Source organism: Eptesicus fuscus, chromosome 22, assembly GCF_027574615.1.
Source record: "Eptesicus fuscus isolate TK198812 chromosome 22, DD_ASM_mEF_20220401, whole genome shotgun sequence".
In the NCBI taxonomy this organism is placed as follows: domain Eukaryota; kingdom Metazoa; phylum Chordata; class Mammalia; order Chiroptera; family Vespertilionidae; genus Eptesicus; species Eptesicus fuscus.
The window spans coordinates 25,759,459-25,771,872 of record NC_072494.1 but is presented as its reverse complement, the minus strand read 5'-3'; the positions used below and the strand labels follow the sequence as shown (position 1 = coordinate 25,771,872).

Genomic DNA, 12,414 nt, shown 5'->3' with positions numbered 1-12,414 from the left:
TCCCTGGCACTCACTTTTTAGCGTAAATCTAGGAAACTCTGTTTTACCCATCTGGGGCTCTTGCAGTTTGGAGCGTGTCCGTCCCTTTGGGCTTAATCAGCTCTGAGAGAATTGATGAAAGTCAGTGCTGGACCTACTCTAAGGACCAAACCCACCAATTCCACAAGAGTGAGCCTGCTAGGGAGCCAGCTGGCCTCTCTCCTGACTGAAATGGACTATACTGCATACAGTATAGACTATAAACAGTTTACACATTCTTCCGATACAGCCTGACTTCTTGATTAGCTCAAACCTAGGCGGACCTGTGGTATGTAGCTGGCCTAGTCTGCAGCCAGGACACATCCCCCAGCCTCTCAGCCTGGACTGCCTCAGGGCCAGAACTGCCTTCTCACTCACCCTTCCCTCCTTTGCAAAAAGTTCTCTGGTCTACAAGGGAAGCTCTGGAAATGGGGGAGAGAGAGAGAGAGATGGCAAAATAACAAGGACATGAAGTTATTAATTATTCCAAATTAATAACACCAGGAAAGGTGAAAAAACAGCAGAAAGGAACAGTTAGAGGTGTTGAACATCACTAAGCTAGCTTTTCACATGCCAAAGCAGAAACAACTGGAAGGAAGAAACAACTGAAGCCACAAGAACAATGTCCTGGCTGCACACGTTACCCCTCACATCTCGGATCAGCTTAGGGCTGTGGGAGGCTGAAACATAACCTGAACTAATGGCAGCCCAGCTGGTGTGGCTCAGTGGTTGAGTATCAACCTATGAACCAGGAGGTCACGGTTCGATTTTCGGTCAGGGAACACACTCAGGTTGTGGGCTTGATCCCCAGTGCGGGGGCATGCAGAAGGCAGCAGATCAATGATTCTCTCTCATCATTAATGTTTCTGTCTCTCCCTCCCCCTTCCTATCTGAAATCAATAAAAAAATATATTAACAACAACAACAAAAAAGAAAGAATGGCAAATGGCTGTAACTTCATCACTCCACAGCCTTATCCCTCAACATCCAGACAATCACAGCACATCCTTAAAATGGTCCCTGCAGCCCATGACCTTGGCTCTGGCACACTGTGAGAACGAGAGTGGCTGCTGCAGCGGCCCTGCCTTAAATTCATGAATGATTATGGGTAAGATGCACCCTGCCTGGAGCACACAGGGGCTTTCAAATATGTTTCTCTCTTTACAAATAAGAGCTTTGAAGGTGAGGACCCACACCATTTAGGCAGCAACTCATCCCTCAGCCAAAGCAAGCTGAGCAGACACTTGGGAACTTACTTTGGGACAGCAGCCCACGTCTTTTTTAACCGGTAGATGGAATTGGACTGCAGTGCTGAGACGATGGCCCTCAAGGAGGAGAAATTCTTCAGGATCCTACATTCCTATATGGAGAGTGATTAGAACAGAAAAGGCATTTAAATATCAATACTACAGTGAGCTGGCCATTTCCCGTTTTAGAGGTATCACAGCTGCTCTGAATTCTTACCACGAAATAGGCAGCTGTATAAATACTGAACATCAAAAAGTGGCTCCTTACTCCCACCCCAGTCACTGGAGCACTTTATAGATTTTGGCACTGTATGCTTGTTTTTCTCTCCTTTAATATATTTTTTGTGTTGTTGTTACAGTTTTATAGTTTCCAGCTTTCCTAGTAAAAACACGACTGGAGGTGAGTCTGTAGAGCTACGCTAGAGAAAGCAAACTTACTTCTGCTGACAGCACACAGCTGCCCTAAAAATACACATGAAAGATCACTGCATCCTTTAGACCCACAGAGCGAGCGGGCCAGCAGCCACCTCAAGGTCAGATGGTATCGAACATCTCATGACCAACCCTCGCCCAGCGAGGTGTATATAACTTGGCAATAAAAATTCACCACAAGTTGAACTTTGGCTTTTATGTTCTTAGCCAAGAGGGAATATTTTTATACACATTCATTTCGTTTCAAATTGGCTTGTGCCACAATCATAAACATTCAGAAACACCTTGGTACTTCAATGTTTCCAAAATAGCTTGGGCTTTTAAAATCAAATTCATTTTGGCAACGCTTGAAAACAAAATAGAAGGAGAACAGGAAACATTCTGGGTGTCATTTTGTGGGGAAGGAGAAAGGCTCTCTGATTCCGAAATTTAAGCTGCCACAGGGAGTCTACAGCCTGAGCAGCCAGTGACCGTGGAGTCCAGCTTCCGCTGAATGAATGGCAGGGATGGCAGGACAGCTGGGGCGAGGGTCCCAGGCCTGGCTGCACGGGGAAGGGGGTCACGCAGAGAGAAGGGACTATGTCTTAAGTCCCATCCACTGTTTGCCGTTCAGGCCGCCGTGAGCATGGGTTTGGCTTTGTGCAGAACATCTGGGGAAGAGGCCTCAGAGTAGTTGGGCAAAAATGCACATGGCTTAAAAGATCATTTCACAAAGTAATGCTAATCCTGAATATGAAGGAAAAACAGCATTCTCTAATTTAGCACGCCAAAATCTGGCTACTTAAAACCGTGCCAAACAAACAAACCCTCAAACATTTTCTTTAGAGTAAATGCCAAATACTTTACAGAAGTCATGCCCACTCTTTGGAAATGTCTGAATGCCTTCCCTTTATTTAAAGAGAGAGAGAGAGAGAGAAAGGAGACAGAGGAGAGAGAGAGAGAGAGAGAGAGAATGCTGAATTATAGTCCGTTTGGAAACCAAACATGGTTGGTTCAACGAAGGTTCAGAATCCAAAATTATGTTCTAAAAATCAGGAAACTTGTAATAAATAAAGGAACTTAGGCACAGATATTTCATGCAAATTCTAATAAACATATGGAACACATTATTCTGAAAGAGGCTTAAGCCAAGGGTTTGAAGGAGCAGAAAAGGCATCTGGCTCCATTTCTAGAAAAGGAGGTATCCTTTCAGGAGATATGACACCAAAGTAAAAAGGCAGCGGCCAGGCCCGTCCAAGAAAATATAGTCATATTTGGTCAGAAATTTCCTCTGCGTGTAAAATCATCAGTTTTCAAACACTCTCTCAGTAGAAATTGACTGTGATTATAATGCAGGAAAAGTAAAATAAATCTTGGCAGGAAACCAGCCGTGAGCTTCATTATTCTAAGTTAGCCCACACAAGTTCAAGGGACACAAGCGCTCAGTATGAGGAAACTGCTTCACCAAGAATAAGGACCCTTGGCTTTGAAATACCATGAAATCTGTAATATACTTCAAGTTATTCAACTCGCATTTCTTATTACCACACAAATGCACAGTCTATATTTAATTTGGACCAAAAGCCATTGTTTGAGCCTCACTGTTTATATACAGTTGTTGTATTCTTGCTATAGATTTGCTAAGCAGTAGAATGGATTAAAGGTAGATAGACTATTTTCTTTTCAGACATGTAGAAGACTACAAATGATATGGCATTTATGGCAAAAGTGTTTTCTTATCATTCTAAGAAGACAAATCCTCTCCATCTCATGCTCTCGGTCATACTCTATCAAAACTTCTTTTTGTAGCTCTTGTTGAGAAATAAGCTCAATTCAGGAAACGAAAAATCGACATTGCATGAGATATTCTTTGTTTCTTACTTTTCTCATATTCTAAAATGCATGTGCTAACAGACCACCTAAAAGCACAAAGTAAGGCCAATTCTCTGGTACAATGATGGCCCTGCTCTTTAATTCAAGGCAACTAAAAAGAATATGAAAAAGAGAGCATGTGAAAATTTAAGCATTATGCCCTATAGACCACGGCTTAATGGGGAAAAAAAAAAATATATATATATATATATATATATATGAATAAAAAGCAAAATGTGATTTTGTTGAGGGGTGATCCATATAACCTAGAACATGAACTAATGAGATATTTACATAATAATTATTCTTCAAAATTGTAAATTATATAGCTTATGCTGAGATAACTTCTACCTAGAAAAAAAAACCTACCCAATCTTCAAATATCAATAGTCCTATCTATCATTCAAGCTACATGCAAATGTCACCCTATCCATGAAGCCTTCCTTGATTGCTCCAGTCAGAGGGATTTCTCTTCTGTCCACTCCTGCAGCTCTTATCTCCCAGCGCCCTACTCCTCCCCTGCCTGGGCTGAGATCACTCCAGCAATCTTAGCTTCCTTGCTTGACCTGTTACAGACAGACTCCTGTAAGACCAAATTAATTGTGCTTATCCCATCTATGTCCCCAAAATACATACACAGAAGTTCGTGAAATATTTGGTGACCAACTGACTCAATACCGTTTACCTTTTCTCAATGATAAAATAAGATAAATATAAGCAGAATGACCTTAAGCAAAATGTAATTCAGGCCTAGGAATAGACTCTGCCCCTCCAACATCAGAGATAAGGCTCTCGGAAAAGCCCCCGATTAATGGGAAATCTGTGTATCTCAGTCCTTTAGAAAAAAGATTCAGGATTCTGAGAAGTTACTGGCTCTTCAAATCTGCTAAAGATAGGGTGCATGGGTAATCAATCACTCTGGCTGAGCGCAATCTGTTTGACACTTAGACTATCAGTTTATATTTACTGAACACAGGACAGAACCGACAGCCTGTGCCTAACAAGGAAAAAGCAGGCGGAATGTTTCAACCTGAAGGAGCAGCAGTGCGAGGCTCCAGGAGCAGAATGAAGTAAGCAAGGAAAAACAGGAAAAGGAGGAAAAGCAAATAAGCTCCCAAGTTAAGAAAGACAACTTTCTTACTTCGGAAAAACAATAACAATAACAAAACCCAGTGGGCCCTCACATGGAAAGGTCTTTCGATTGCCTTTCAACCAGATGGAAACCATTTAAACACAGTGATGCAGTAGAATCCGATGTCGACTAAGCACAGAGAATATTTAAAAAGAGACAATTACATGAGCAATGTTAATCCACTTCTCGATGATTCTGGCTCTCTGCTGCGTTTTGAGTTCTTTGCCCCCAAGGATGGTGCTGACCACGCATTTGGTGAGGGTATTAAACTGAGAGATGGTAGCGCGGATCGTAGGAGCCAAATGTTTGTTTTCCTTCTTATCCCTTTGAGACCAAATGCAGCCCAGGCAGTGGTGTGGCACTACTTTCTTGAATAGTTGCTAGAACAAAAGAGGAATTGACTTTAAGGACAACACAGGCATTTCATGTGGCAACATACGTCATCTGGGTCATCTGAAAATTGCTATTTTTTTCAATGAACAAATAATCCTTTTCTACTTGATTTGCCTCATGGTGTTCATATCAATAGACAAAAGTGAATAATTAATATATGAACTGGTCAGAAAAGCCCGCATGTTCTTTCCAAATCTGCTCAACTGAAGAAACGAAACACAATGACCAAGAGAAAATCTAAATGCCCAAGATCGGTTTAACTTTTCTGTCTTAGAAGGAAAGCCAAGTAAAAATCTATGCTTAAGATTATTTTTGACCTCTCACTTTGTAAGTTATATAAATGTCTAATTGCTATGCTATACACCTGAAACTATAATAATATTGTATGTTGGCTTTAACTGAAAAATTTTAAAAAATTTTTAAGATTATTTTGACCTCAAATTCATATCCATGGTATTTTCTGGGCACTCATGACCATGAATTATGGACTATTATGAATTATCACAATTGTTTGGGCTCTTCTGCACTTACCACTTTGGGGAAAGCAATAATTGTCAATAATTTATATGTATTATGAATTGTCTATAATACATATGAATGCTCAACGACCACCTGAAAAGTGACCCACCAAAATACAATACATGCGACATTCATCAAGGTCACTATCTCACATTATTTATAATGAAGAAGGTAAGAAGCATATAAAGGGAAAACTATTCAACATCAGTCACCCAACAAAAGGGATAATGAGGGATTTGAAGCCTGGCTTTGAGGTCTTTGCCTAAAAGTCATAACCAGTGACATTTCCCATCTTTCTCTTATGCTATCAAGAGGAACAATCACAAATTTGTTGAACAAATCAGATTATCATTTGTACAACAATTCCACATGAGATGTACAGGGTTTATATGAAAAGAGCGACCACCGGGATTGACTTTACACAGACTACCTGTGTTTATCTGCATGCTCTAGATGAAAACTGCAACTTTTTATGCTGCTTTTCCCAAATCGGTAAATGCAGAGGAGCCCAGACGATCGTGATAATTCATAATAGTCCTTTTTTCTTTCACTGGTATTTATCAGCTAAGGTTGAGCTACGAAATGTGGCTGACGTAATCAAACATGTGCAGCTAAAAAAAAATATTCGAACTTCAAAGGTGCAAGAAGCACATGTGGAAATGAGCTGCCAGATACAGTCACATGTGGATTCGGTGGATTTATGTGATCCTAACTTACACCTTGACCCTTTTACAATCCCCCAAATAAACAGTTCAGAACTTGAAATATTTATGAGCTTAAAGGGAGAGAAACACCCATGGGACAGGGCAGATTTTGTTTCACTAGGATTAAAATTCTTGTTTCCCTCTGTGTACTGAGCGCCAAGGAAAAAGCACCTTCACCCAGAACTGCAAGGAGAACTTAGGCCTGAATTATTCAGATGATTGATTCAAGTCACATTTTCACTCTGCATTTACGGCACAGCCTCGCAAGGATTTGAAAAGACTTAAATCACCTTGGCCCCTGCCCTCCCGGCCACCAGTACTGTCACACACACCATTCCCCCCACCCCCGCTCCACCCCCGCCAGGTGTTAAGGAGAAGCACATCCAAGGCTCAGAGAAGACTCACTGCGTCCATGTAGGTCAGCTGCTCTGCCACAAGATCCTCTGAGAAGCACGTGAATTCTGCAGACCCCCCGGCCTCCAGTTCCTCTTCCTCTTCCAGGCGGCAGGAGATGGTGTTGGCAAACCCATCTGTTGACAGATGTTGAAACAGTTAGTTAGTTGGGGCCACTGTATATGGCCTTGTTTATGGAGTCCCACTAACCGTCTTTCTCTTAGGAAGGAAAGGGTGACTCCTTCAGTAAACCCATAGGGAGAGGAGAGCAAGCACAATAGATCCGAGTGGAATGAATGGAGGTCTTCACCATCTCTGCCTGTTTTTTGATTCTTTATCAAGTTTAGAGGCCTCTGCCTTTGACAAACCCCTGCCTGGTACCTGGGCCAAGGATTGAACCAGGGTAGGCAAAGTCTAGAGAGAAGCGAAGCACATTGAGGCGCTTACCCTCATCTTGGGCTCCCTCAAACCCTCTGGTCAGCTCAAGGACTAACCCAGTACTTCCTGAACTCCAAATATGACATTCTTAGTGACTGGGCCATTTATGACCAGAAGCCTAGAAGGACTGGATGTGAAGGCAGGTCAGGCTTTGGGGAGTAAAATGGGCCAATGCGGTGTCAGAAATGCTGATAAAGTCCTCAGAAGCCTCAACAAGTCCTCAGAATTCTCCAAATGCTTGGAGTAGCTTCCAGCTTCCACCTCAAGTTAAATTTGCATGACAAATATTTTTAAACTAAATTCAGCCCTGGCTGGGTGGTTCAGTTGGTCGGAGCGTTGTCTTTACACCAAACAGTTGTGGGTTGGATCCCTGGACAGGGCACATAAAGTAAGTTGTAGGTCCGATCCCCTATCAGGGCATATACAGGGGGTGACTGATCAATGTTTCTCTTTCTCCCTTCCCTTTTCTCTAAAAATCAATAAAAACATATCCTCCAGTGAGGAATTAAAAAACAAACAAAGAAATACAACTAAATTCACACTGAGCCTTATTATAGGTAAGATCCTCACTTAGCCCATCATACAGGGCACAGGCTGAGTGAGTGAACGTCACTGCAATCACTACGTACGACTCCAAATCCTACCTGGAGGTCTCGGCACACACACGGAGCAGGACCTCCGGGCTCCACGCTGAAGACGGAGCAGGATGAAGTCTAACCAGCCCCCCTTCCCGGGGACCTTTTCCCAGTTCCCGGCTGATTCCCCACCTCATCCTCTTCACACTCCTTGCTGTCCTCTCTGTGCAATCTGTCCTCAACGGATAATACCTAGAGCTGTATTCAGTTATCTCTTAGCTGGAATTGAATGTGTCACTACTCCCCCAAAGGTTTGCATTTTAAGCCTTTCCTTGCTTTCTTTGTAGAATAAGAGACTTCTAGGCACCATGGATCAAGCTGCGGTGGCCTTTTCTTCGTTTTCTCAGGGAAAGGGAGTGCTGAGATTGAACCCTACATCGCTTCCCCTATTGAGGTGCCACGTGAGTGCTTGCCAGCTCTGATGACAGGTGTGTGGTTTAAGGCCGCCCCTCTCCCCAGAGTTGAAGGCACTGATGTGAGCGGAGATGGGTTATGCGTGGAGAAGGTACAAGGGGATCACTGCCTGTTCCGGAGCCTGGGACACACACAGGCACGAGCTAAAGAAAGCTGAAACCCCACGGTTCCACCGCTTGGCCTGCACACAGCCCTGGTGCTCTCTCGTTCTGTGGAGGAAGACATTTGAAATCCCGAACGCTCTAGCTAGCTACTAGGTAAGTCTGTCTCCATCACTGCAATGCAGAGGCCGACCCACTTCAGCCAAGCGGTGTTCGTGGTAAGGCCTCATCTTCCCTCTCATTCACTCAACACTCCCAGGGGCCTGCCATGGGCCTTGGATGCTGCGGAGATTACATGGTCCTTTCTCTCCGGGTCCAGACCACAGTGTGTGCTGTTGACTTTCTAGCAGAGGCGAAACACACATAGGAGAGGTTGTTGCTTTTGCCGGAATGAATTTGGGTAAAAGACGCTCAGGGGAACCAAGCTCCTAAAACTCCTTTTCAGTAATGGCTCCTGTACTTAAACATCAGTTTTGAGCTTTCTTGATAAAAAATGTCCAAACTTAGAAAAAAGTCATTCTGGGGTACGGAAAGCCTTCCCAAAGCCTGCCAGTGAGCTCTGCCTTCTGTCCCCGGTAGGAACAATGAACGACCGGTCCCACCGGTTCCCCAATTAGGCCCGGAGCCAGGGGCAGCCCCAGGGAGAGCTGGGCTCTAACCCAGCCTTCCCACTGCGCACAAAGGCGGGCGGGCGGGGAGGCCCTGAGGTCCAGGCTGGAGGAGCGCCCCTGGCATTCAAACATTCCCGGCAGATGAAGTCATCTGAGATAGCAGCGCTTGGCAGGCAGCTTCCAATGATGCAACTGTGCTTTCCCCTCGCTGGTCCTCCATAACATAAAAAGTTCAGCAGGTACTGTTTGGGATTTAAGGGTATTTTCTTTGGCGCTGAGGCAGCGTCCCTTATCGGTGTGGCGGAACTGTTTCCTTTACCCACTGAGGAAATCGGGCGTCACTTCTGGGACATGCCTGTCAGGAGTTCCAAGTGGGTCAGGCGTCATGGCAACCAGCGCCTGGCACGCCAGTGGGGGTGAAAGCATCACGCTGAAAGCCCGTGCTAATCTCTCTCTGGCTTTCTGCAACGCCTGACAGTTCCAGGACCTGCGGTGGTGGCTCTTCCTTTGTCCTTGAAAATAGGCAGTCAATTCCTCAAATAGGAAAAAACAGCCAGGGAAACCTGCCCTGATGAGGCCTTCGGGGACTCTGAATGACGGTAATCTGCCCTGGCAGGGGGCAGATTAACTACGGTGACGCTTTTCAGGGAAGGAGAAACACCCCTTCCCAGCTTCTGTGAGGGCCGGGGCAGAACTGGAGGCCATTCCTGGCCTGCTGAATGGGGGCTGTTGTGTGGGATGAGTTTCCATCTGATCGGAGGAGGAGCCATAGGGCAGATAATAAAGAGCAAATTCAGGCTCAGCTCAGAAACAGAAGATCATCCCCTTTGTGACATTAAAAGAAACCCTAGAAAATTACTTCACTTCTCCAGCTCCAGCCTCCTCCCCTGTAAAACGAGGGCTCCGGTCCAGGTGGTCTTGAGAAGACCCTTTGCTCTAAAACTCTAGGGCTCTGGAATTAGGCCTCGAATGACCTTGAGATTTGACACCCACCACCAATCCCCCAGCAGCTTGTCCTTCAGAGGGAAGCCAAGGTCTCCTAGTCAACAAGGGGAGGGAGAACGTTTCCTCAACGTGGCGGTTACAGAATCAGAACCCAGCTTTCTCCCTGGGACCAAACCAGTACTCACTGTCGGCTTCCACCTCCTGCTTGTGAAACTGCTCAAGAAGGTTTTGTGCTCTTCTCTCTGGGTCGGAGCCTGGCATCATGCGTTTGAGATAGTCCAGCAATTTCTGTAAGCAAGGGAAGTGAGGGGGCTCTCGGAAGTCCTCTCCACATTGGTCAAGCCAGGCCCGCAGGATAGAGGCGATTGCACTGAAAGAGAGAAATGGGGAGTCACTGCACCTGGCTGGTTGTGGGGACTCAAAACAGGCCCTGGACACCAGGACCCAGCCTGGGCACACCCCAGGAAAACATGGGCAGGTGGTCAACAGAGAATGCGTTATCATCGGAATTAGCTCGTTAATACTAATAAAGGGAAGAAAGCAAAGGGAAGTCAGACACTGAGAGCAAGGTCATTGGGCAGCTTCACCCGGAAGCTATAGCTTCACACAGTATTGTTCCTCCAAGGGGATTAACACCCCTCCCTTCCCCTACCAGGTGCTGGGTGGCTGGGGGAAGCAGTGGGAAATACAGGCACAAGTGCAGTAGAAGGCCGGGTGGCACAGGGGAGGTGCTTGCCTGTCAGTCTAGCCTGGGGAACAATGGATTGGCTAGGGGGTGGACCCCATCAGAAGCGTGCAAAATCTTGGAGAGTTAATTGGTTAAGCTCCTGGTTAAAACCCCAGACAAAGGCGCTCTCTTGCTCTGGGACCCAGACTTGCCTGTGTGTTTGTGTTCTCTCTCCATAGCCACGTGGCCTTAAGCACCATGGCCCATGGCCATGCAGACCCCACACACAATGGACTGCGGCTGGGAACACAACCTAAGCTAGCCAGGTGCTGGCCTGGACTGGACTTTACTATGGAACCGAAATTCCGGGCAGTGGCCTTAATTCTGTCCCTGCTGAAGACAAGGCTGGATGTTTTCCATGGTGGGGCGGACAGAGATGGGACCTTGGAGGGGAACGCCCTTCATTTTACATCATCAATAAAGCTGACCATAAACCCCATTGTCCTGTGGGTGCCTCAGGAAATTCATTTCCTCATGGCACCCCAAGATCTCAACTTCCTCTGGTAACAAAGCAATGTCAATTAAATTAAAGTACTTGAAAACAAGCTGACTACATTTTATTATTCTGAGGAGCAGGGTAAAGACTGATAAAAAAAAATTTAAAGGACTATAATCCTTGGAAAAATCCATACAGGGCAGAAAAAAGACATGCAGAGAAGATTTAGTGAGTCTTGAAGCAACTTCAAAGCAGTGTGTGCACAAGAAGACTAAGTGTTTCCAATCCTGGGTTCACGCAAATCAGAGACCACAAAAGCTACAGTCCTAGCATTTCAGGAATTAACTGACAGTAGGCTAGAAATCCGACTGATAAAAAGCTAAGTGGAAAAGATAAGTGCATAAATTTAATTTTACAAAGATCACCAGGGTTTCAACATAAAAACCAAAAATGTCCTCACAAAATTATCCTTTTGCTTCTCAAATTACAAGAGAAAAATATGGTTCAAGTGGGAGACACAGTATGACTAGAGAAGTTAGGTTGTGAATAGTGAAGATAAACTTGGCAAGCAGAGCCACTGTGAAGGTGATTTCTTTTGATGGCTTAGCAGGTTAACTCCTACAGAACTGTTCTGCACTTCTAAAGGATGGCTGAATTAATTTAACTAGAACCACAGTCAGCTAATATTTCTTAATATTTCAGTGAGAGAATACTCTTCCAATGACACTGATAGGAAAATAGGTATAGAGGGCCAATAATTCACATAATACAATAAAAATAAAAAAACAGCATCCAGCCCTGGCCAGTGGGTCGCAATGGTTACAGCATCGGCCCATACACCAAACGGTCCTGGGTTTGATCCCCAGTCATGGGTTGCAGGTTCGATTCCCATCTTCGGTGGGGATGCCTGCGGGAGGCAACCAATCGTTCCAATTGATGTGGCTCTCTACACAACAATATTTCTCTCTCTCTCCCTCCCTTCCATTAACTCTAAAAAAGCAACGAGAAAAACATCCTTGGTGAAGATTAACAAAATTAAAAATTAAAAGAAAAACAGCATCCAGCTAAGATCAAGACCAGTAACTCGCCGAAACCGGTTTGGCTCAGTGGATAGAGCGTTGGCCTGCGGACTCAAGGGTCCCAGGTTCGATTCCGGTCAAGGGCATGTACCTTGGTTGCGGGCACATCCCCAGTAGGGGGTGTGCAAGAGGCAGCTGATCGATGTTTCTCTCTCATGGATGTTTCTAACTCTCTGTCCCTCTCTCTTCCTCTCTGTAAAAAATCAATAAAATATATTAAAAAAAAAAAAGACCAGTAACTCAATGACCCCAGTGACCCCTCAGTGCTTCATAATGTAAAAGAAAACCTAGGTAGAAATCCAAAATTACAGGTAAAAAGGCATTACAATAAGTTAATAT

The 12,414-nt window shown here is 44.8% G+C and overlaps 1 protein-coding gene across 3 annotated transcripts in view; it reads right to left on the bottom strand.

The window, feature by feature from the left end:
* RGL1 (ral guanine nucleotide dissociation stimulator like 1) overlaps nucleotides 1-12,414 on the bottom strand; it is a 221,891-nt gene that overhangs the window by 32,612 nt on the left and 176,865 nt on the right. For all 3 annotated transcript variants that reach the window (XM_008145944.3, XM_008145945.3, XM_054711454.1), the window contains 4 exons: nucleotides 10,019-10,203; nucleotides 6,702-6,826; nucleotides 4,845-5,060; nucleotides 1,275-1,378 (listed from right to left, as the gene is read on the bottom strand). In XM_008145944.3, the coding sequence (XP_008144166.2) occupies nucleotides 1,275-1,378; nucleotides 4,845-5,060; nucleotides 6,702-6,826; nucleotides 10,019-10,203 (630 nt within the window). The remainder of the gene's footprint in view (nucleotides 1-1,274; nucleotides 1,379-4,844; nucleotides 5,061-6,701; nucleotides 6,827-10,018; nucleotides 10,204-12,414) is intronic.